This window comes from Aulostomus chinensis, chromosome 19 (genome assembly GCF_037954235.1).
Source record: "Aulostomus chinensis isolate RoL2024-O1b breed Wild chromosome 19, RoL_Achi_v1.0, whole genome shotgun sequence".
In the NCBI taxonomy this organism is placed as follows: Eukaryota; Metazoa; Chordata; class Actinopteri; order Syngnathiformes; family Aulostomidae; genus Aulostomus; species Aulostomus chinensis.
Genome location: NC_141338.1, coordinates 11,405,737 through 11,430,162, shown reverse-complemented (window position 1 = coordinate 11,430,162; position 24,426 = coordinate 11,405,737). Strand labels below are relative to the sequence as shown.

General features: G+C 43.7%; 2 protein-coding genes and 1 long non-coding RNA gene across 7 annotated transcripts; 1 reads left to right on the top strand and 2 right to left on the bottom strand.

The window, feature by feature from the left end:
• Window positions 1–181: 181 nt before the first annotated feature.
• On the bottom strand, window positions 182–13,649 carry LOC147244043 (uncharacterized). Of its 4 annotated transcripts, none has more exons than XM_086188176.1 (7): window positions 13,181–13,649; window positions 6,357–6,778; window positions 5,368–6,279; window positions 3,861–5,232; window positions 1,693–2,499; window positions 1,384–1,486; window positions 182–925 (listed from the first exon to the last, which is right to left on the bottom strand). In XM_086188176.1, the coding sequence occupies exons 1-7, from the start codon at window positions 13,522–13,524 to the stop codon at window positions 719–721; spliced, it is 4,167 nt and encodes a 1,388-aa protein (XP_086044302.1). In that variant the 5' UTR covers window positions 13,525–13,649; the 3' UTR covers window positions 182–718. The 4 variants fall into 4 exon arrangements, with proteins under 4 accessions (XP_086044302.1, XP_086044300.1, XP_086044301.1 ...); XM_086188174.1 differs by having other exon boundaries at window positions 3,861–5,676; window positions 5,740–6,279; XM_086188175.1 differs by having other exon boundaries at window positions 3,861–5,676; window positions 5,764–6,279.
• On the top strand, window positions 13,061–23,673 carry LOC147244041 (uncharacterized). 2 transcript variants are annotated; one of them, XR_015110470.1, is made up of 4 exons: window positions 13,061–13,384; window positions 15,963–16,095; window positions 17,553–17,681; window positions 22,177–23,673. It is a non-coding gene; the product is annotated as an uncharacterized LOC147244041 (long non-coding RNA). The 2 variants fall into 2 exon arrangements; XR_015110471.1 differs by lacking the exon at window positions 13,061–13,384 and adding an exon at window positions 13,610–14,897.
• On the bottom strand, window positions 13,859–23,333 carry LOC147244042 (glycerol-3-phosphate acyltransferase 4-like). The gene is made up of 14 exons (XM_086188177.1): window positions 23,216–23,333; window positions 22,192–22,456; window positions 18,704–18,773; window positions 18,318–18,615; window positions 18,169–18,243; window positions 18,000–18,089; window positions 17,800–17,893; window positions 17,505–17,620; window positions 16,360–16,415; window positions 16,165–16,250; window positions 15,949–16,077; window positions 15,775–15,854; window positions 15,526–15,605; window positions 13,859–14,059 (listed from the first exon to the last, which is right to left on the bottom strand). The coding sequence occupies exons 2-14, from the start codon at window positions 22,375–22,377 to the stop codon at window positions 13,860–13,862; spliced, it is 1,560 nt and encodes a 519-aa protein (XP_086044303.1). The 5' UTR covers window positions 22,378–22,456; window positions 23,216–23,333; the 3' UTR covers window position 13,859.
• Window positions 23,674–24,426: the final 753 nt, after the last annotated feature.

Below are 24,426 nucleotides of genomic sequence, written 5' to 3'. Positions count from 1 at the left end.
GTCAATACTATTAAATGTGAAATGCGGGTCGTAAATATTGCTAAATATCTGATTAGATAGGACCACATTACCACTTCAAGTGCCAGCTGATGTGAACTGGGAAATGACTAACAGGAAAAGGAAGGCCCTCATATTGGAATACACATTCTTGTAGGCTCAAGTAAAATCTACAGAGTCCGTGTTTTCATTGCACACTTTAATTTTCCATATTGTAATAGCATTAACCTCAGTATAGTGATTCCATGTTAATGGTGTAAGCAGGGTAAAGTGCATTTCGGGGTCAGTAGAATCATGTAAACGTTTGACATTCAGTGCAAGAGCAAGAACTTTGATCTATTAGTGCATTGCCTCTACAGTGAAGATATCGCAAGTAGACAGGAAGTATTTCTTTACAGTAACTGGACATTTATCAAAGTTGTTTCTACTTCAACACCGGAATGTACACAAAAAAAGGATGTTTTGAAATTATACACGAATATGCTGTTGCAAAGTATCAAAAATATTACAAGTGACTACAAAGAAAGGCAGAAAGTTTTTGTTTGAACATCTTTGATTCCAAGCTGTCAGAATCTCAGCTGAAGAACTCTTAACAGTATTTTAGTCTTCATTTATCTGCCAGTATGTTGAACTTGACCTCTTAACCTTTCAAACCCAGTATCTTCAGTCCAGTTACTGTTTTTTTTTTTTTGCAGCAGGAATACGGTCATCAGTGAGTGTCCTAGGCAGGTTTCTTCATAGAGCTCAAAGACATGAGAATGCTCGGTTGTTCTTCGATGACACGTACAAGTAAGTTGTCAATGTACTGCTCCAGCTCTGAAATCTTTTTGTCCTTCGCTGACAGCTGGTTCTCTTGTTTCAGCACCAGAGATATGAGTTCCTCTTGTGTCAGCAGGGAGTACGGCCCCTTCGCCACCGTGTTGTTTACCTGCCAGAGCACAGAAAACATCCCAGTCAGTATATCACAACTCGCAGCTCCCCATCAACCACTTAAAACCTTCTTCCACTTGCACACATGGAGGTCAACTAACAACAAAAGTCAACTAACCCACCTCCCATTGTGAGCAGATGAGAATCTTTTGTTTTTCTGGTGTGTTTAGTTCAATGTCAGTCTGTTTTGTAAACTCAACACAGACTGAATGATGTTAGAATGGCACTTGAATGCAGCGAGTTAGATTTGAGGTCAGGGTGGCAAAATTTGCCCCCCCCCCCCCCGAGATAATATAAACGCGTCACAAATTCACTGATCATCCTGATTTCGAGTTCAACGTTCAAACATGTTTGATGTGTACATTAAACACTGAAACGCCACTTTAGAACAAGTATTTTGAAGAGTTAGATGGCAACTCTTTCACCTGTCATAAAAGTTAGGGCTGACAAAAATACCTTGGTGTTTTTCGGAACTTCCTGAGGGATTCTTTTGGATTCATCTTTTTCCTCTGAGACGGACTGCTGGTCCAAAGCATTCAGGGGTTTGACAGGCTGAAGTCTGCAATGACAACAATTTGGAAGAAAAAGATGTTGGCTTCGTGCCTCTCATCGGTGTGATGACGTTTAATGTCCTGACCACTGGAGTCTCACTTAGTCACATTTCATTAACCTGCATTGAACAAAATGTTGGAGGTCTACCTGGAGCTGGTGTGTGTCCTATGAGGTGAAGGATTCTTGCAACACTGCTGAGAAGCGGCGTCTCACCTGCGTAAAGTTACCTCCTTCTTCACCGCCACTTCCTCTCCAGCTCGCTGCGGTTTCGACGGCAGGGTCTTAGGTGGCAGGATCTCCAGTGCCGGACTCCCCTGGACAGGGAGTGCGGCCTCTGGCTCAGGGTCACATGCTTTGGTTGAACTCTCAATGCTTGGGCTGGTATTTGTTGCTGAGGCAGCTGTCTTTGCAGGAGGTGGGGGGGCACGGGCCACCTTTGAGGATTTGAGTCTGGTTTGTGAGCCGCCATCTTTGTCAGGAGCTTGTGACATGGCTGGGGGCCACTGTACTGAAACAGGACTCCCAGAGACCGTTGTATTATTTGTGAGCTCCTCTTCATCTTCATCGTCCTCAAATGGATTCAAACTGTAAACAATTTTTTTCTGCTCTGGGCCACATCCATGAGAAACACTGGCGTCCATTTTGGGTGCCCCCTCTTCCAAAGACTGAGGTCTTGTCGGCGCCGGACGTTTAGTGTGTTTGGCTGCAGATGTTCCTGAGGTGGTACTCGACTGGCTCTGCGTGCTCTTCGGATCAGATTGAGACAGACTCTGAGGAGCGATTACTTGCAGCGAGCACTGAAGGGTAACGCTGGCAGTTTTGACATCTTTGTCTTTATTCGGCGTGTTAATGTGTGCCAGGTGGCGTATCGACACGTCCTGCTCTCCCTGACTCTTTCTGTCAGCTTGATTCCTTCCTGGAGGCTGAGGAGCTAGTCGTTTCTCCCGCTGAGTAGCATGAATGTCCTTTTCATCGCCGGAAACGGTCTTACTTCCCTCCGAAGGTTCACGAGAATGACATCTGGCAATGAGAGTAGAAGAAGTTAAAGTGTTTGATTAAAAGGAAGCAGAAAAAACACTTATGATGCATGAAAATATAATCAGATATAAACCTAAATGAGTGCTGCATGGCTGAGGTATTTTTATAGGCCAACCAGGAAGTTAGCGTCGCCATGGGTCCCTTGACCGAAAGCAAACAGGATTTTTACATTAGACTTTGTATCATTAAGAAATAAATAAAGTAGCAACAAAAGTTTATGAGTCTTGCACATACTGTTCCACAAGGCAGTCAGCCACTGCAAATTGCTGGAAGTGCAAAGCTAACTTTGACCATGGATTCATGACGTCAGCGTCACTATAACTAGCCTCATGCTCCTGTAGTCTTGTTTAGCCACTTGTTAGCAGTTTTTAAAAAACAGTTTTTAAGACGCAAAGCTTCAAAAGTGTAGTACTGGCCTGACATATTTTAGAACCCTGTAAGAAATGCTAGAATATCTTTAGCTTGTACAAACCAAAGACCTTATTTCAGGCATTTAACCAAAATACCACTGACTGTGAGACGAGTGACCGGACAATCAACCCTCAGTGGGTCAGACCGACGTCCAAGGTTCCCTGTACATCGTTGGTTTATTAAGGAAGTGTTGTTCCTGGTTTAAGTTTCAATTTTGGTTGACATGATCACCGGGGGGTTATTATGTAATAAGAAAGGAAATAAAAATATAGTGCGTGAACAAAGAGTGTTTTTAATAAGAGAAATATGTCTTCCACAAACCAGTCGGTTTCCGTGATGTCAAAGATTGTAAACTAACCGAGTAACAATCAGATAAGACTCCCTATAGCAACATGGAAATGACTGACTTATCTCCCGTTCACGTTACATTCAGATGTTGTGGGACGACCTGCTCCCAGTATCCTGTTCTGATAATCAGGAGATTAACTGACACACAGCCAGTCTGAAGCAGCGACACGTACATAGTTACACTCTTCTGTAGTATCACCAGTCTGAAGAATTGTGCAGTGGAGAAATATTCAGAAATAATGTGGATCGGGGGCAGCAGGATGTGTTGAATTTTGACGGAATTTGACTTTCGTTCTCCTTTGTTCGTTGATTTGTATGTACGCAAACAATTTCAACACATTTCGACATTTCCGTTCATTTCCCCCGGGATAATTATCGGGACTTTTATGATCAGGCATATTTACAGTGGGCCCTGATAAAAGCACGATGCAGTGGGACTAAATCTTTTTTTTTTCTTTTTTTTTAGTGAGTTGTCAGCTGCATATTTGTAACAGTTTTGGAAGTTCTTGAATGTGATTGGTGGGTTTCTCTGTAAGAGAGGAGGGTGGCGGCGATATTTGGGAACCGTGTGAGGAAAGGCTAACCTTTCTTGGACTGTACTGTAGTTGGGCAAGTTGGGCGCCTCCTCAAAGGGATTATTTGAAATATCTTCACCGAATGGATTACTGGAGGTCACGGCTGCAGGGTTCTCCACACACACTTGGGATTTCTGGCTTGTTTTGTTTTCTTTCCTCTTCTTCTCTTCTTCAGCGCCTCCAGCTGACTTCTCTTTCTCTAGTTTACAAGCCTCTCCTTTCTTCTCCATTTCCTTCACCCCAATCTCTTCCTCTTCCTCTTCCTCTCTTCTTATTTTCTCCTCTTCCTGAATCCTCCTCCTTTGTTCTTCCGGCCTCGTCTTCCCTCCAAGCTTCTTCATTTCTTCTTTTTCTTTCCTAACTCTCTCCTCTTCCTGTCGCCGTTCTTCTTCCCTCCTTGCCCTTTCCTCTTCGTCATGTTTCCTTTTCTCTTCCCTGGCCTTCTCCTCTTCCTCTCTTTGAAGTTTTTCTTCCTCCTCCATCCACCTCTTTTCCTCCTCCACTCGTCTCTTTTCCTCTTCTAATCTTTCTTGTTCCTCTGCTCTTCTCACCCTCTCCTCCTCTTGTCTCCTTTTTTCCTCCTCAGCCTTTTCCTGTTCCATTCTTATCTTCTCTTCTTCAATCCTTCTCCTCCTGTCTTCCTCCAGTCTTCTTCTTTCCTCTGCTAATCTTTCTTGCTCCTCTTGTATTCTAACTCTCTCCTCTTCCTCTAGTCTCCTCTCTTCCTCAAGTCTTCTCTGCTTTTCTTCTTCCTTTACTCTACTTTCCTCTGCCAGCCTCTTTATTTCTTCCTCCCTCCTAACTCTCTCCTCCTCCTCCTCTTGTCTCCTTTCTTCCTCTCTTCTAGTTCTTTCCTCCTCTTGTTTTCTTTTCTCTTCCAGAGCCCTCTCCTCTTCCATCCTCATCCTCTCCTCCTCTTCCCATTTAATTTTCTCTTCTTTCTCAACACGCCTCCTTTCCTCCTCCAGTCTCCTCTTTTCCTCCTCTAATCTTTCCATCTCTTCTTCCTCTCGTCTCATTTTCTCATTCAGAGCCCTCTCTTCTTCCTTCCTAACCCTCTCCTCTTCCTCCCGTTGCATTTTTTCTTCTTCAACCCGCCTCCTTTCTTCCTCAAGTCTCCTCTTTTGCTCCTTTAATCTTTCTTGTTCCTCTTCTTGTCTTCTCACCTTCTCCTCTTCCTCTTGTTTCTTTTTCTCTTCCTTGGCCTTTTCCTCTTCCATTTTGATCCTCTCCTCTTCCTCAACCCACTTCCTAACTTCCGCCAATCTCCTTTCCTCTGCTAATCTTTCCTGCTCTTCTTTCTTCTCTCTCCTAACCCTCTCCTCTTCCTCAGCTCTCTCCCTCTCTTCTTCCTCAGCTCTCTCCCTCTCTTCTTCCTCAGCTCTCTCCCTCTCTTCTTCCTCAAGTCTTCTCTTCTCTTCAGCTAAACGTTCGAGCTCTCGTCTCCTAACCCTCTCCTCTTCCTCAGCTCTCTCCCTCTCCTCTTCCTCAGCTCTCTCCCTCTCTTCTTCCACACGTCTTCTCTTCTCTTCAGCTAAACGTTCGAGCTCTCGTCTCCTAACCCTCTCCTCTTCCTCAGCTCTCTCCCTCTCCTCTTCCTCAGCTCTCTCCCTCTCTTCTTCCACACATCTTCTCTTCTCTTCAGCTAAACGTTCGAGCTCTCGTCTCCTAACCCTCTCCTCTTCCTCAGCTCTCTCCCTCTCTTCTTCCTCACGTCTCCTCTTCTCTTCAGCTAAACGTTCGAGTTCTCGTCTCCTAACCCTCTCTTCTTCCTCAGCTCTCTCCCTCTCTTCTTCCTCAGCTCTCTCCCTCTCTTCTTCCTCACGTCTCCTCTTCTCTTCAGCTAAACGTTCGAGTTCTCGTCTCCTAACCCTCTCTTCTTCCTCAGCTCTCTCCCTCTCTTCTTCCTCAGCTCTCTCCCTCTCTTCTTCCTCACGTCTTCTCTTCTCTTCAGCTAAACGCTCGCGCTCTTGTCTCTTAACCCTCTCCTCTTCCTCAGCTTTCTGCCTCTCTTCTTCCTCACGTCTCCTCTTCTCTTCAGCTAAACGCTCGAGTTCTCGTCTCCTAAACATCTCCTCTTTCTCTTCTTTTATTCTCTCTTCTTCCGTACCTTCTTTCTTGTCTGCCTCAGTCTCCTCTTCCTCCTCTTCTGTCCAGGGTGAGTACTGCCTCACTGCCCTGAGTGAATCCACTGATGGGGGAGAGCTTTCAGGAACATCCTCCATAGATCCGTGGCCTGAACTGGCCAGACTGTAGTTGGAGCCAATGCGAGAGGTCCGAGGCTGTGGCTCCTCACAGTACACATGACTGCCATTGATACACAAGTTACTTTGTTCCACAGAACCATGTTTCTGGGAGACCGAGGTGGAATCTTTGCTGCCTGAGCTGCCTGAGCGTTTATGGATCTTGAACTTGAACTTCTTTTTACCTAGAAGGATGAATGAAAGTTAAAAAGCTGCAGACAAACATGAAAGGAATAACAGTGATAAGTTCAAAGGTGCTGACCCTCAGAGGAGTCTACGTTCAGACCAGACGACTGGCTGCCACTCAGTGGGGAGTTCTTAGCAGGCAGAACAGACATGGACTGGGACATGTTCCTCTGCAAGTTTGACTTGGAGGAAAACAAGGACTTCATCTTATTCTTCTTCTTTTTCTCTTCCTTGCCTGCAGCTACCTCCCCGGCTCCCTCCTCCTCACTGTCTGTCAGAACCTGGGTAAAGGTTGGCACCACTGTGGGCGCAGCGTCCGACTCCTTTTTCTTCCCTCGAACTTTGTCCTTAAACTTGCCAAGACGAGATCTGGATTTGCCAGCAGCAGAGAGGTCAAACATGCTGGCGGTCATGTTGTTTCTCATGAACTGGATGTCCAGGAGCACCTCTCCTCGGTCTTTGTCCACCTTTCCAGTCTTATCCAGCAACTTAAACCATCTGTGGGGGAAACACATGTCATGAGCATAATAATGATACTGAGTTTTCTTAAACGGTGTTACTGTGGCAAGATGTACAATTATGAACAGTAAAGTAACCGGACTCCATGGTGGTGGAGTAGTGGTCAGGTCTTTATGAAACTTCGCACCTCTGACGAGAGTCCTGACCTAAGGACATTTACAAGCTGAATTTAAATTTTCGTGCCACCTAGCAGTTAACAGAAGTAAACCTGATGTGACCAACATTTGATTTTCTTCAACTTATATTATGTTGCCGCATAATATAAGGTGTGTGTGTCTTTCGCGCCTCCTGGTGGGCACAGGAATTAATGTTTGGATCACAATGCACACATTAGTCTACTCATTCATGTTTAATCCAAATATCCAATTCCTCCTCCCTCTTGCTCGAAGGACCAGTCTCACACTGAATGTGTGCAGGGGTGCGAGGACCCGCTCGCTGCTGCTTTTACCGAAGCCGGAGCAGGCGGAGGTATGTGCTCTCTGAGTGTGATGGAGGCTGGTGTTTCAAACCAGTTTTCACCATTTTTGAAAAAAAGATATTCATAATGCTCAGTGTTGTTAGTGTATTTTTTTTCAGAATGAGGAGGTTTAATTAGCGCCAGTTTCTTCATGGAAACTGTGATCCATCCAGTAGCAAACGGAAAGTGACTCAGTCGCTCAGACTCAAGTCAGTGTTTATGGAAAGACTTTGATGCTCAAAACTAGCAAAACAACCTTGAGGGTTTTCTTCAATACTAACACTTTTCCAGTCTGTGGTGAGCTCTCACAGAGAATATGAATGCTTGTACTGTCCTGTATGCTTGTAATATCTGGGTCGTCAGCCTACAGCCTTCCTTCTGCTCCATTAACTGACCCAACCCTTAAAAAAAAGTGGGTCGAGGCAGATTTAAATCAAAGATTCAAAAAAAAAAATCTTTTCAACCTTCAAAAACATAGAAGGAGAGGAATCAAAGCCTACAAACATCTTTGTCCTTATCCTTTTTACAAAGCAGCCACATGGGCTTGATTTACTAATGAGTGGATGAAAACGACACCCATGAAAACACTTCACGTGCAACTTGAAATCTCACAATGAAATGTCAAAAATCCAGTAAACGGGCATGTAAGACGTCCAGTGAGATCGTGCTTTGCCAACTTTGCACTGCGTCAGCAGCCGTCCAGTGGGAGGTCCAAAACTAACAGAGGGGTCTCAGAATCACCAGAATTATTTAGCAGAGCAACGAAAAACTAGCAGTCAGCAGGAAAACTGCTTGTCGTGCATAAATCTGAGGTCAGCTCACCACTGAACAAACAACTGAAATCTGGATTCCTGGGGAAATGAGGAAACGAGGAATGTGTGTGTGTGCGTGTGTGTGTGTGTGTGTGTGCGCGCTGCTGTGTTGTGGCTGCAGCGAATCATCTAAAAACAAGAGGGTAACTCAACACTTTCTTGAGTGACCGTCCACTCCTTTTGTGCTCGGACAAATAGCCTTGCCTTTAATATTATTTACACTCTCAGAATGCAATAAGGGGAGAGAGAAGATGTGTAACTGCTCTACTTTGTCAATGAAACTTTGGAAAAGGATGCAGCAAAGCCACAGAGGGACAAACTACTGGTCTTCATAACTGAGGCCGTAGATGGTCTTGTACAGCAACACTGAGATGTCATCTTTATCGACCCCGTGGTGCCTCTCTAAATTGTCGAAATTCATCACCTCGTGTCAGGAATGCCTTCAGGTGTGAGGCACAAACACAGTAAAGACAGAAATGCCTCTTCCTGTAATTTGCTAAATGGGTGAGACTGCTGTCACAGCTGCTGCTTCCTCCTGCTAATGACTAATGACATCTGCAGGCTTCAGGCCTCCACAGTATAAATATTCTTCTATGAGACAAGAACTGTCTGACGAATGTCCTCCAACAAACTGCTGCTAGATGGACAAACGGTGTGTTCTACAGCTCTTGAGCTACTTAATCCCATGCACAAGAAGCTATGTGGTCACAGTTATTAAGATTTTAATCCCTCTTTAGTACTGCAGCACCAGCATCCTTTTGCGTGGTTTAATTGGCACAATTAGTTACACATTTTCCCTAAATATGGCCTAACGACATAAATAATACAGAAAACAAGAGTATATGATGGTATATATTGTGTAAGAGCATAGAAATCCAATGTTATCGTAACACATATCAGCTAAATATGGCCCAAAATGTACCCTCGAACAGATTAAAGGCAGCATTCTTTTTAATAATCTCTATGTAAAATGGGTACGAAGAATCTGCTGCTATTAAACTCCAACAGAGGGCACTGTCTCCATTTAGACTGGACTAAAAGCTTCCAGTTGATTCTTTTTGACTCAAATAACGGGCTAGTGACGTTAGCTGCCGCGATGAAAAAATAAGACATGGAATGAAAGAAAAGCTGTGACGTTTACACCACGGGTGAGACATTTTCCATCTTAAACAGCAGATGGAATATTCTAACAAACAAATTAAACACCCAAGAAGAAGCCAAAAAAATAAATAGCCTCACTCCATCACACAAGCTCCCCACAACTCGCAAGGCAACCAAACTGTCCAATGCTAGGCCCTTCGCTCTGTCAGCACTGAACTCTGCAAAATATAAATGTTGCCCAACTCTTGTGTTGTCCTCTACAGAATCCTGAGTATGCAACCATCCAGAAATGTCTTTTTTCTTTGTACACAAATGCAGCCAACATGAATGAGTACAAAAAACAGAAGAAGAAGTCTGTTTCAACACAAGGGAAGTTGCACAAGCATTTGGGCGTTTGCTGTTAAGGGTAGTAAACAGAGCGTGCATGTGTGTGTGGGGGGTGGGGGGGGGGGATTAAATAGCGTTGTTGCCTAAACAAAGCCTGGATGATGATGATGATGATGATGATGGCCTTACAGTAAACTTACCAATCTTTCACCTCTGTGCTATTTTTCAGGCAGGAGGATGGTGAACGAGTCAACACTGAAAATGCATTCTACATTCAGCACAGGCGCACACACACACACACACACACACACACACACACACACACACACACACTTCCCTGTGAAGCCTGAGCTCCTGATAAGACAATGCTTGGAGTAGCTAAAGCCTTTCTTATCACAGAACACAGCTGCCCTAGTGGGAGAAGAGCTGAGCCAGTCAAACGACTCAGCAGTCATAATGTCCAAGGACCAAAACTGTCCCAGTCTTATCAGTCCACATCCATGAGCCTGAGATGTCAAGTGAAGCCCGAGCACAGGAAATGAGTGCAAATGAAAATATATTTACAGACGTATCAGCGGATTTACCCTCTGTTATACCTCAACCAACATGTGTCATATTTATTAGTGTGTGTAAATCAAAATGAGCTTGAGAACATAACAACAACATGCTGGCCTAATGGTAGAACAGACAATTGCCTTGAAAGAGGTTCCTAAATATCCTCACATCACGCGTCTTGAGCAAGTAAGAAGCAATTAAGGAAAACATCAGCAAATTGTTGAGGGAACACAGTGCGACAAGCACATACAAGCCAGAAACACACTGCAACTGCAAAAACGGGAGTGTTTCCAGAGGGTGCTTCAAAGGGACGAACACGTTTGGAGACTTTACAAAAAAAATCTTACACCACAGTTTATGACCAGAACTCGTCTTGGACTTCTCTCAGGGTTTTTGATTGCATTTGTAGCTTTCAACAGGAATACGGAATATTATTTTTAACAAAATTGGTAGAGGGGTGTAATACTGGCCAAAGAAGAATCCTGAAAAATGAAGGGTAATTTAGGCACAACGCCATTGTGTGGAAACAGGAAATGATGTTCAGTCTTCACGTGTGGTTCCTTGATTTATCATGTGAACTCTAAGGTCCAACATACTGCAGTAAATATCTACAGTGATGCTTCTTATCCAAGCAAAGTTCTAAGATAGAAGCACAGGGCTGAATGATTGCTCACAAGCACAAGTGGACTTCGCACTTGAAACAGTAGCGCTCTTGTGCTGGCAGCGTGTGGAACCTGGAAGAGTCGCGCAGCCACGACGGCCTTACCCAGAGAAAGTGACCTTGCTAGACTGTTGCCATCACTGTTTGTTTTCAATTGATAAAACTGTCAGGAATGCGAGGCTGCAGCCGGATTTAAACCTCGGAGGCAAGGTGCATTCCCCAAGCTCCAAGAGAGCCGCAGAGATCAACCTGCAGAGCTCTCGCTGGACGTGTTCTGGGATTTTACAAAACAAAAATGAATACATGTATAAGAAAGCCTCATACAACGAAGCATGTTTTTCCAAACAAATCTCCGCGGTAGAGGATTTTTGATTAGGCAAAGAAAAAAAAATAGATGGGATCGAAGACGCATGCAATTATGAATCAAACATGCATCCAAGTGAAGCGTTAGAGAGATAAAACCTCAGTTCAGGTCAGCGACTAGGAACCGGAGAAGCAGACACAGAACACATGAAGTTCTAAGTGACAAGTCAGTTCTGTTCTGAAATCTTATCTTACATGCTTTTATTGTGGCTTAACTGCCTGCATTGTTTTATGAAAGGTCACCATAAGAGACAGAACGTCTACAGGTGAAGAAACAGGAACGGTAACAAACCACAACACCAATATAGATGAGTTTCAATGGAATGACATCAAAGAGAACACGGATGGAAGCAAACAGCAACAAACAACCACGGAGAAGGTGGGAGAACACGGAAGTTGTCCTCGCGTGTGCGTGTGTGAGTGAATGTGCAATCAAACAAACACGTTGGTATGCAGCCTGCTTTTGTATAATACCGGTCACACGGCAGGAGACTCAGGAACAGCTTTGGACAACAAAACAATTTCTATTCTTACTAATATGGAAAACAACCAACTCCAGCAAGCTGATGGGTCACATAGCATGAATAAAAATACTAAACCATCGCTGTGACCAAGTGAAACCCATATTTTACTGTTTAAAGTAGCAAGTACAAGCAGTATTACTGAGAGTACATCCTGTAAAACCTGATATCTTGAGACTAAAATGAAGCAGGTAATCATTGTCTCTACTTGTTAGACCGGGTACTTAGCACCAGAATCCTGGACACTCAAGTACTAGCTTGAAGAGTACTGTGTGTTTTATTTTATCATACCGTATATATACCTTTTCTAGACGCACACCATGGTTTGCAAGACCATTTTTTCAAGGTTATTTGAGTTGGACACTAATTCAAAGAGTCGCATCAGATGTTGCTTTATAGGGCACAGGGAAGGGAAGGTTTGGTCTGTTTCCAGGGACTCATCTACAGGTTCAGCCAATGAAAGAGTGAATCCTTTGACTCAATTCTTTCGCTTGAGTAAGAAATGCTGATTGGCGTCCTCAGAGGCTGCAACTGAAGGAGCAAATCCTCTAAGCTGCGCTGGAGCGAGTGGGCAAAATTCACAAGTCAAACCCACCGGAACAGGTCTGAGTAGTCAAGCATGGCATTGTGTGTGAGTTTGTGTGTGCGTGTGTGTTTTCTGTCTCTGCAGAGAATATGTGTAAATATTACACACTGCTCAATTAAACAGGAAAAACACTCATATGACAATTAAAATCCAGCTATCACAAATGCTGGATGATTTCTCTATTGGAATGTGTATTGTAATTATTATGGGATAAATGAGGATTATTCAGTTTTATCCTACAAGACCACAAAATTGCAGTGAGATTTTTGAACCAGCATCAGCGTTGTTTCTGGCGTTGGAATGAATACATAACGTCGATACCGTGCCGATGTTATCGTGCATCGGAATATAATGTGCGTTTTGAGGTGCTGCAGTATGTTGGGTTTGATTTTTTTTTTATACTGTTTGAAAATCATCTGCTTTGCCTTTTTCACAGCTGCCATCCTGACTAATGCCCCTCTATTAACTGAATCACATTTGTGATGTCAGCCTGTGAAAAATAAAACAATCCATAAAGCGATTATTTTTGAAGGTTGCGGTATAGAAATTATTATATTAAAGGATATTTTATTATCTTTCGCTGGTTATCGTTATAGAAACTGTACTGTGCGACTGGACCTTTTTATGCTGTTTAAGTTTTAAACATTTCAAATTCATCACGTACTTGTTTGCTTTGTTTATTCCTTGATAACCAGGCTCATGATACCGTGTGTTGATCATATCGCAGCAGTGTGGCAGTGTTCATGAGAAGTAAACACGGATGTGATAGATAAAACTGAATGGACTCGTTCTATTAAAGGGATCATAGTCAATTCTACCAGGGTCACAATTAGATTACTGATTACACCTGTGTTTACCTTGCCGTGACGTCATTTGCATATTAGTCATTCATATTTTAGACTTGCATGTCGCATTATGAGTCTAACAGGGTTCCAATCCATCCACCTGATTAGTCTCTACATGTTTAATCAGACATGGTGGCTGCTGCGTGCACTCACTCGGTCTTGTTTCTGGTTCTGTCCTCACTGAGCTGCAGCAGGTTGATGACCGCCTGTCCCAGCAGTTTATCTGGACCCACCAGGGCCCGGTGCAGGACGTGGACGTGCAAGGTGCTGCGTTCCCCTCCACCGCCGTCCAGATGCGGCAGGTCGAAGGCGGCCTCCTCCTTCCACACCGGAGCGACGCTCTTCTCCACCACCGAGGTCTGGTACTTCTCCTTACCCACTTGCATGACCGCGTAGGCATCGTTGGTGCCGCTCTTCCCCTTGATCCTCAGGCCTCTGGCTTGGAGCACCGTTACCTGGACGTTTGTTGGACACCACTGCTGATCCGCCAAAGACATTTTGACACTCGTTCTATTAACACTCTGGAGGAACCACACACCATCGAGTCGCCGTGGTTCAGGATAGAGGCGAGAGAAACTTTCCCCGCGAGCTTGGTCAGACTTGAGGAAACAGCTGATTGGGCGTGGTTAGGGGGGGGGGTGGCTAAACCCTGCCCAAGATTAACAGGTCCCATGATTGACATCCATATTAGCGACGAACACTTGTTGACGCCTGCCAGAGCACATCAGCATCAGATCCATACACATCAAATCAATGATCTTTAGATATTTGACTCCAGAAACATTCCCAGCTTCTTGGAATGTCTGAGTAAATGTGGCATGACAAAGACCAGTCACAGCTTGATCCGGCTCAGCTTAGAACAAACATGAGACGTCTGGTTCATGCAGTTCAATCTAACAGCGCTCTCTTGAAGAGAAGATACCTGACAAGCCGATGACAGCCGATAGGTTTCACAGGCTTGAGTTTCACGCGCAGCTCCACTCTGAATCCTGATAAGGCTGCACCCTCGCTGTTTGAACAGATCTCTTCCACCTTGCAGAACAGATAGACGCCGCAAATGTGATTGTTTCTCTCTCGGAAGTCTTTTCACTCCCCATTTTCTAATTCAAAACATGCTGCGATGGACCACAGTAATCCCCACCAGGTTGGAGCTCACCACCACTGTCACACAGGCTACCTGTGTATTGATTTTCGTCAGTTTATTATTGACTAAAATGGCCTGACATGTGCACAGGGTGGTTCACTGAACTGCTGTTGAACAAAAACTTGTTGCTATTTTTCCATCACTCTTAAACTGCAAACATCATCCTGTCATACTGTGTGTTCTGACTGTCACTGTGTCCTGGTGTCAAGCACAGACACTAATAGAGCCTTGAGCCTATTAGTCAGGTGACGCAGTCGATGTGGATACTGCCACAGTGTGTGTGTGTGTGTGTGTGTGTGTGTGTGTGTGTGATGTAACAGTTGTAGTAGGAGGTATTTAACTCATCTCTTTTTTTAAAAAAGGTGATTGAATTTTTTCAGTTGTGGTCGGTTTAATTCTTCCTTCTTCATCTGTGTGATGTGTAGGTTGTAGTATTACTGTAGTACCACAGCGGTTTGTCATTCGTGGGCTGGAGGTATTTCAGTACATCTCTCTATCATGTCTCATTCTGATGTGAACATCTCAGGGAACCAGTAGGGATTTAAATTTTTTTTTTATTGTGCACAAATGTCCCCTGGTACTCCTGGATGAACAATTTTGGTGATCAGAGGTCGAAGTCACGGCCACCTCAAGGGAGCGCCTTGACAGAATTCGTTCAAACTCGGCTCAACTATCCACTGGGACACACAGATGAGGTGGAAAAAATTTTGGAGGTCAAAGGTCAAGGTCAGTAGGATTTCACAGGTATGCAATTTGGGGGACTTTGTTCAAACTGGGCAAAACTTTCCATTGGGACTCCAGGATGAATTGAAAAAAAGATTTTGGCGGTCAAACGTCAAAGTCACTGTGAATTCACATTCATTGAGGGATTTTCAACAAATTGAGAACAAGCATATCCTGAGACTCATTGATGAGCTTAGAATGTTTTAGAGGTCAAAGGTCACTGTGACAGTCACATTTCAAGGTGGCATACAGGGTACACGATATATTATGTTTCTGATGAGGCTTTAAAACAGAAGACGTTTTCAGTAAAACAGAGAAGGGTAAATATCCTGACTGTGATATTTGAACAATTAGCAAAAATGCAATGACAACTGACCCTATTAAAACTTTTCAATATTCTGATAAAACCTAATAAATGTAGCTTTTCCTATTTTCACAATATACAGACGATGAGATGTCCAAATCAATGCAAAATGTAAGACTATTCTTTGGCTTGGAGCTTGGTACAAATCCCTGTCATACTCTCACTGTGTCCTTGCAATCCTTTTGTGGATCTGGGTTGCTTTTCTCCTCCTGGATATTCACACGCTAAATATTTGTCTTCACGTTGGTTCCTCCTGGTCTTGGTTACCTACTAGAACTTTACTGTAAAGTTTCTGCTGCTCCTCTTTGAAAGCGTCCTTCACCTTTTCTCGTTTCAGTCCTCCGTCCCTGAGAGGACACACGTACGGAAGGAAAACGGCGTCACACACAGACTCATTAGTTAAATCGTCCATAAACCCTGAAGGGAATAATACTGCACCATTTGTGTCTAATCTAAAGCTGCTAGCAAAACATGAATTCTCAGATCTGCAGAATATCATTTACAGCAGAGATTTACCAAATAAGATCCACTAATCCTCCTTGTGCGGCTACGGCGGCTTTCACTCTGTTGGCAAACTGCACTGCATCCTCTCCTTCCTATGCAAGACAGCAAAAAAGGCAAAGCAGCTACAAATGATAGAAAATGTACTCATCGTCCGTGATTCACTCTTTGAATAAAGCAAATATTTACCTCTCTGTTCATAGGCGGCAGGTACCAGACGCTACAGACGATGGCCCAGCTGCTCATCATCCTCAGCAGATAGGTCACCATGCCAAACTTACTGCTGTTCCAGAAAGCGTCTCCAAAGCGAGGATCATACTGTCGGATGGAAACAAGGTACAATCGGTTATAGATTAAAAAAAAACCATCATTTACACATAAGGAGAGAAAAAAAAAGATTCCGACCTTGATGGCTACTGGGTAGACGGTGCAGCCGATTTCAAAGCTGCCCTTTTTGAACATCATCACTGATGTGTTATTGATGCAGGTTCCTGTAGACGACACCAGGGGAAGCTCTTAGCAGGACTGCCTGATATCCTGGAAGTGTGTGTGTGTGTGTGTGTGTGTGTGTGTGTGTGTGTGTGAGTGCATCATACACACCCTCGGGGAAGATAAGGATGGGATGTTTGGTTTTGTCAGCAACATGATCACAAAGCCTGAAAGAACAATCGATCATGTAAAAATCAAATATTTAAAAAAAAAAACCCTCTATAAACTGATCTGCTGCTGTGATTGCAGAACTAAAAGAAACAACAAAAAAACGTATGTCACTTAATCACTACTGAGTCACATGAAAAGTGGTTCGTGCTGCTGCGAAAGCTTCATCCCACTGGGTAAAAATTCCGACTGCAAATAAATCAGATTATTTTCTCACATCAGATGAATCTTTTCTCTCCACACTGCGATTTGCAAGTAATGTGATCACATTTGTTCTCACACAAACACAAACGTACGACAGCGTCCAGTGACGCACTCGAAGAAATGTGATTCCAATCAGATTTCCAACCGCTTCTACTAGGGTTGATCCACAAGCAGCAACTGGAGTTTAGAGGTGAGACTGGACTTCAACATGGGATTTGATTCGACAGCCAGTTGTTTCTTCGATTAATTTGATAACACAGTCGATTTCCCAGAGAGGGATGCCATGTGTGCGCCATGTCTGGTGGTGCTGGGCCACAGGAGAGAAGGCAGTTCCAATAAAAGGAGATAATCCAATAAAAGGAGAAGTTACAAGCAGGGATTGACATTTGTTTTTTTTTAGTTTTTTTTGTTTTCTATATTTTAAAAAAAATTTTGTTTCTGCTCTTTTACATAGCAGGACCATGCGTGTGAGATTGTGTCTGCGAGTGGAAGAATTTGCAGCTAGTTTTTGCAATCATAAAGACAAAGCTTGTTTTCTAACAAAATGTGTCGAATAGAAGAACCGCTCTTAACGTTCTACTCATGCTTCATCCATCCATCCATCCACCGCGGCTCAAACCCGGAACCTTCTTGCTGTGAGGCGACAGTGCTAACCACTGCACCACTGTGCCGCCTCTCATGCTTCACATGAAACTCAAATCCCAGTATGTAGCGGATGAATAGCAGCTCTTAATGATATGATTACTCAGCTGTGTACGTAACAGGCCACGCCCTCTGTGACATCCTCACATCCTAATTAACAAGTGGTTGCTGGGCAACGGCAGCAGCAGCACGGTTGATAGCCCAGTCAATTAAAAACCAACTCTGACATGATGCAGTTGTACCTTTTGACCACTAGATGTCGGTCTTTCATTTCTGATCTCTCAAACCAGATGTGGGGAAGGGATTTGACCATGGCTCTTTGGACAATTCCAATCAATCCTCCGTGCACCTGACCAACCTGAGGGAACAGTTCAAGTCCAGATAAGATCAAATCCCTGTAGACTGCAAGACTCCAAAATGTAAGTGATTTCACAAAATGCCAAACACACACATTCATCCTCTCATGCCAAAGAACATGCAAGTACATAGAGAGAGAGAATGTTTTGGTGCATGTTCTCTCTAAGGTGAATATTCTACCATAGAGTAGCACCCGTCGTTGGCCAAGATGATGACGTCGATGGGTGTTGTATGATTGGCAACACAGATTCCGCCGTTCTTTGGCCTGTTCTCCCTGCAATTTAACGTGAAATATGCAATTTAAAATTAAACATCAGAAGGGATTCGTAAGAATTCGACTGATTTTTCAAGAGCTGACACTGCTGATGAATGCCGTGTACCTGTGATGATAGGTGATGATTGCCGTGAGAGCTCTAACACAGATACGGTAACACATCAGATGGACCTTTTCGCTGAGGTGGGACCTAAACCTGAGGACATGACACCAGGCCTATCAAAGAAATGCAACAAAACCAACAGACGCCTCTAAACAAATCTGGGTAAACTTACTCCTTATTTGGTAAAAATGCCACCAAAGTAGTCAGTACCAGCAGCAGACAAATGCCAGTGACTGCCAAAGTGACCCTGCAGGAACAGAACACAATCTTGTAGACCCATTCATAGCTTTTGTACCAAGAGGAGAATCTCACAGTCCTGACCTAAGAGGCAGCAGGATGCCGTAGCGGACGAGGACTCCCAGCACCCACAGGACAGAGAGTCTCAGACTTATATGATGGAAGTTGTAGTTACTTCGAGTCAACAAGTTCCAGCTTTCCAGCTCCTGAGCCGAAAAGCGCTTAGTCACCTCATCGTCCACGATGCTCTCCACACCTCGCCGGCAGAAATAGAAGACGTCAGCCATCTCAAACTCCGGCTCAGAGCTCAGACAGCCGGCGGAGTCTCGCAGATCCTTGATATCCTGCTGCAGAGAAGATGATTCTTTGACTATGATGCCAACTGTAGATGCAAGAGAAAGACAAACACTTGAGTTTATGAATGGTAGATAAATCAGATAGCTGAGTTTGATCAAAAGGACCACCTTTACCGTTGCTATATGGTTTATACAGGTGCTGATTCCTTTCCTTTGCACCCATCTCCATTCGCACAGTTGCCCACTGATTGAGGAGAAGAAACATTATGATGGAATAAAAAAGAAAATGATTACTTTTAAAAGATTTTTTAAAAAGTCATTTCTTTCAAGTTTTTCAGAAAACAAAAAACTGGAGGCAAAACATCATCAGGAGTCGTTTTAGGCAAAAAAAATTGCCAAAAAATAACTCGGGCAATCATTTTAATAAGGTGACGATATGAAGATTTTCTCTGGAAAATCTGAGTGCTTTAAAAAAGCATTAAAAGGTACAAATTTGAAAAAAAAAAAATTACGCACAAATGTGATCAGCGCTGAGAAATTTGATATTTGAATGGTTCTGGTAGCTAAAAGTATCAAGGAGTTCAAAGAATGAAAAAAAAAATGTATGGAGGGAATATATAAAGTAAGTTTAGGATCTCATCGAAGTTAATGCTGTATACCACAGCTGACCAGCAGCTATGGAGTTAGATAAGCAGTAATTAGGTAGCCTAGTGAAGGCCGCTGAAATGGATTCCAGATTAGAGATTCAAAGAGAACTTGGCCTGGTTGGAGAATAATATAATCAAAGTAAAATAATGAAAGCAGCATGATCCCTGGAGACTCGGGCTGTTTTCTTCAGAAGCATGCAGATGACATGTAGATAAAACGCAAGAAAAAAATGTTCAAACTCTGCTTGGAAACCTTGACTGTTTTTTTCTTTTTTTACTCCAAAATAAAGGAGTAGTTGTAGGCCAGAGTTCGATGGGGCCTCTTGGAGCAAAACCAGTGAACTAGTGGGCAGAGCAAGGACTAGCTACCCTTGCTAAGGTGACTTCAAGACGGTCAAAGCTTTACGGTGACTGCTATCTCATGCTAGTTAATTATGATGCCTTGTGACCAAGTTAAAGCTGCCATGCTTTGTTGTTGGGCAGACATTCAAGAACAGCCCTGATCGTCCTAGGAACCTCCAGGCTGATGGTGGCCCACCCTTCTACTGGACTCCCTGAGTCTTGAGAAGCAGTACCAAACAGCTGTAACTCTCCCAGTAACCTCAGTGTCGCAGGCCGTAGTTAATTTTTAGTGCTAACTCTGGTTTTGCACTGTTGATTGATCTCTATGGCTGTGTCCGAATCGCCAAGTAGCAACCTACGTCCTACTGCTACAACCTACTGCCACAGCCTACTTCTACAACCTAAACACGGTGGTACCATTCAGACACCCTAGAAGATTGGTGGTGAAGCACGACCTCTGCTGGCAGAGCACAGATACTGCAATTAGGTAGACAGCATTAACAAAAGCCCCACCTGCTGGCCTGACTGTCGTACTGCATTCCACTCTGAGCGCACCCTTCATTCATTCTCTATTATTAAGCACATTAACACACCTGTAAAGGTGTGTTCACACTCGTCATGTTTGGTGTGAACACACCTTGAGTCATTGAGTCACTATAAATGTTGGTGTTGCATAAGAAGGGGAGACTGTTGGTGGCAAACTTGGCTTGCGGGTCCACAAGTTTTTAGGGGACGAAGAAGAAGTCCGCGGTGCATTGTGGGCCATAGGGAGCTCCGTAGGATGCACCTGAACCGACCTACAATATGGGCGTGTTTAGGCTGGAATTTAGGTGTGAAGTAGGTCGCTACTCGCGCCAGTTGTGGTTTCGGACAGCTTACGACCTGCTCTGCGACCTACGATCCGACCTACTTGGCAATTTGGATGCAGCGTATATTGTTCTTTGTTTTTTCTTCGTGTCATGCTGTATTCGCCTCATGTTCCACTTCCTGTCTGTTTCCCACCTATTCTGACTGATTCACCTGTCTTGTTAGTTCATCAGTCCTTGTCAACCGCAGCCTCGTTCCTTTGGTTTCTTATCCAATCAGCTCCTTCCCTTCCCTCATTTTGTGCCGCCTGTTTCTTCTTCTTGTCTGATTAGTTGGGTTTCTTTTGTTTTTGCTGTTTGGGTCAATTTTAGATCTTTCAGTTTAGGATCAAATGCTGAACTGAATTTATGACTCCTGCCTGCTTCTATCACAACAAGCTGAGAAAGGAGAAGTAGTTTTGCAAAACCCCCTAAAGCAATAGAAATCTCTCTAATTTAGATTTTCAGCAGTAATTGTGACTACCACTAATCTGGGTAGAGAGGGAAAGTTTATCACCACAGATGGTAGTCTGTCCCATGGCTAACTGCATGTTCCCCAAAGAGTAGTACAAAAGCTGGAGTCCCTCAGGTGAGCAATGTAGCAACATGCCCAGAGCTTCTAACAATCCCTCTGAGCTGGGAGCTCCCAGGGGTGCCTTGCAGCAAGGACGGGATTACCGAGAAGAGGATAGCAGTGATTCCCTGGGACAGAGCAGCAGACAAGTTGTGGTCTCTCCTGGTTTTCAGAGGTCATACACTCAATGCTTGTCCAACATCAAAGTCCTGCAGCGTAGCGCCACTGGGAATGTTAGCGAGCATCTGCCAGATTGTCCTCTCTTTGCCTCTGGAGCTCTAGCAGTGACACACACGTGAGCACCGCTGTAAATGACAGGCAGCACAGATGGTGGAAAAGAAGCGAAATAGCCATCCTGAAGTCACCCAACTCTTTCTGGAGTCAGTGGCAGTTGGGCCACTATTGTTTGTTGGATATTTAAAGGGTGCAGTGGAGCTTCTCTTTCTGACTGACACTGCGATGGCAAACAACTGTGCTGCTGAAGACTACTGAAGGATTAAGATTATAAACTCAACAGATTTGAATGCACCAGCTTCTTGTGTTTTACCACCTTTGTCAGTGTGGGCCTCTGCTGCTCAGTAAAACTACCTAATACTGCCTTGATTGCCATTATTGTCTCTCTTTATAATTCAAAACTGGATTCATTTTCATGGTCTTCAGTGGTGCAGTGGTCTGCACTGTCGCCTCACATAAAGAAGGATCTTATTTGAGCCCCGGCTCCATCACAGGATCTTTCTGTGTGAGTCTCCATGTTCTCCTTGTTCCTGTGTGGGTTCTCTCTGGTACTCCAGCTTCCCCCCACAGTCCAAAGACATCAAGAGAGGACGAGGCTGATTGATACTCTAAATTGACCGTAGGTGTGACTGTGAGTGTGAATGGTTGTGTGTCTCTGTGTGTTGGCCCTGTGATAGACTGGTGACCTGTCCAGGGTGAACCCGCCTCTTACCCAAAGGCTGCTGGGATACATCTAACCCCCCTGTGACCCTTAAACAGGATAAGTGGAAGAAAATTGATGGAGGAATGAATGGGTCGAATAAAATAGATACTGCAAAAATATTCATGCCAAGAAAAATCAAGAGTGGTATTTTACTGCATTATTTCTGTGTGAAGTAATTGTTCCAACTCATACAGTACAACATACTGTATATACTCAAAAAGGAAAATCAATTTCAATTCATCCACCCACTCATACAAAGAGATATGACCTTAAATCATCTATGGATTTGTACCATTGCGCAGGTGGACACGGCTCACCTCAAAGATCCTGAGAAGTGTTCTCATGTAGAGTCGGCGGATACCAAAAGAGACTCCGAATACAGTTGGCACAATGATGAAGACGCACACGAGAGAGAACCACACTGTGATGGAGACTCCCAGACACCTGCACAGCAGCTTGCCAACAGGAGGAAACGTCAACCAGGCCATTATCAGAGAGGACATGCTGAGCAGTGAGACAGAACACCACCATGGAACACCTCCGAGTCTTCTGACGCTCACCACATGGAGGTGCACTCGTCACCTGCGTAGGACAAAATGTTCTTGTTGATCTATCATTATTGTAGCTGCCTTGCAATTCTTCTGATTTTCGCGATGTCTCTCCAACTGTTCAAAAATTCCTTCATACGTTCGCTGATTTACTTCCCCCACCAACTGAGTTCCAATGAAAGAAACACTAAGACATGTTGAAAGGTGGAACAAACCTGTTACATAGCCAGCACAAAATATGAACATTATATGGCAGGTTTCCAGTTGGCAGGCAAGCGTCACGTTCTTTGTGTCACTGTTAATAATACGGCACATCGTAAGCATCAATAAGTCAACTCAGAAGTCAAATTTGCAATGTGTATATGTTGTGTTTTTCCTCATCTAGTTGTGTTTTTTAAGAGTGGCACTCTTGAATTTTGTTGTATTTTGCACAAAATAATGACAATGAAGTCCTTCTCTTCTATTCTGTTCAAATGTGATGGCTGGAAACATGTATGAGAAGTTCCTGTCTTGTGTTCCACCTCCTTTAAAACTCTTTTTAAAGAACTCTCTCAGGTTTAGCAGGATGGTTCCATTGAATTAGGACACACAAATATACAAAAAAAAGCGTGAATTGTTTGCTCCTATCTACAATTGAGATTTTTTTTTGAGAACATGAAAATAAGAATCAGAATTAATATGCCTTTAAGTGAAGTTTGGTTGACAAAGTTCTTGCATGGGAACTGATGAACTCCTGTAACACCCCCCAGCCCCAGCTAATGATGAGTTAGCCGCTTGACAATGGCTAACTTACCGGCTTTAGCAGTCGTCCTGAGCCGCAGCAGGATTGAGATGACAGACGGTCGAGCTGCTGTCCATCTGGACGGTTCAGTCCAAAGCTATCTGACACTCTGCTGGGCTTTACTGGCTTTTGGCAGCATGCTACAGCAGTGTATGGTTACCAAGGCAACAGCTGGCCAATAGGAACTCCTGGCACTGCACTGTGGGCTGGGTTTAGACAGTAAATCTGATTTAAGGTAGAGGTGCTCATAGTCAAGAGGAAGTCGGGGAGGACTCTTTATGAGGGATGAGATGTTTGGTGATGCCTTGAAGGGATAGTTTACCCCAAAATAAAGATTTGAAGATTTAGTCTTTACCTACTCACCATCATGTGGATGGAACATTAAATTTTACATTTTTATTGATTGATTGATTTTTTTTGGTTCATAAAATGCTGCTGGAGTTTCATAGGGAAAGATGCTGTATCTCTCAAACAACTCAAGTAAATGGACACCAACTATCAAACATCAGCAGAAAAAATACATAACAAATTTGTAAAATATCTCCAAATTGCTTACCTGAAGTAATCAAAGTCTTCCACTTCAAAAAACTGCTTCACCTGACTGACTGACTAGGTAATGAATGAATATTCATTTTTAGATGATCTATCCCTTTAAATTGTTGGGGGACATTTGAATAATCCTAACTTTGATCCATTAAATCAAACCTAAAACTTCATCCATATTTAAGAATATATATAAAGTGGCTCTTTATATAATGATATAAGCTTAATACAGGTTACGGATAGTATCGACGGCGGCACAGTGGTTAGCACTTACACTTCATAGCAAGAAGGTTCCGGGTTTGAGTCCTGGCTCCATCACAGGATCTTTCTGTGTGAGTCTCCATGTTCTCCCTGTTCCTGTGTGGGTTCTCTCTGGTACTCCAGCTTCCTCCCACAGTCCAAAGACATCAAGAGGGGACGAGGCTGATTGATACTCTAAATTGACCGTAGGTGTGACTGTGAGTGTGAATGGTTGTCTGTCTCTATGTGTTGGTCCTGTGATGGACTGGTGACCTGTCCAGGGTGAACCCCGCCTCTCGCCTGAAGGCTGCTGGGATAGGATCCACCCCCCCTGTAACCCGTAACTGGATGGATGGATGGATGGATGGATAATATCAACATTGCTAAATACCTGCCAAACCTACATGTACTGTATTTCTGATATCTTATGAAAGAAAGGT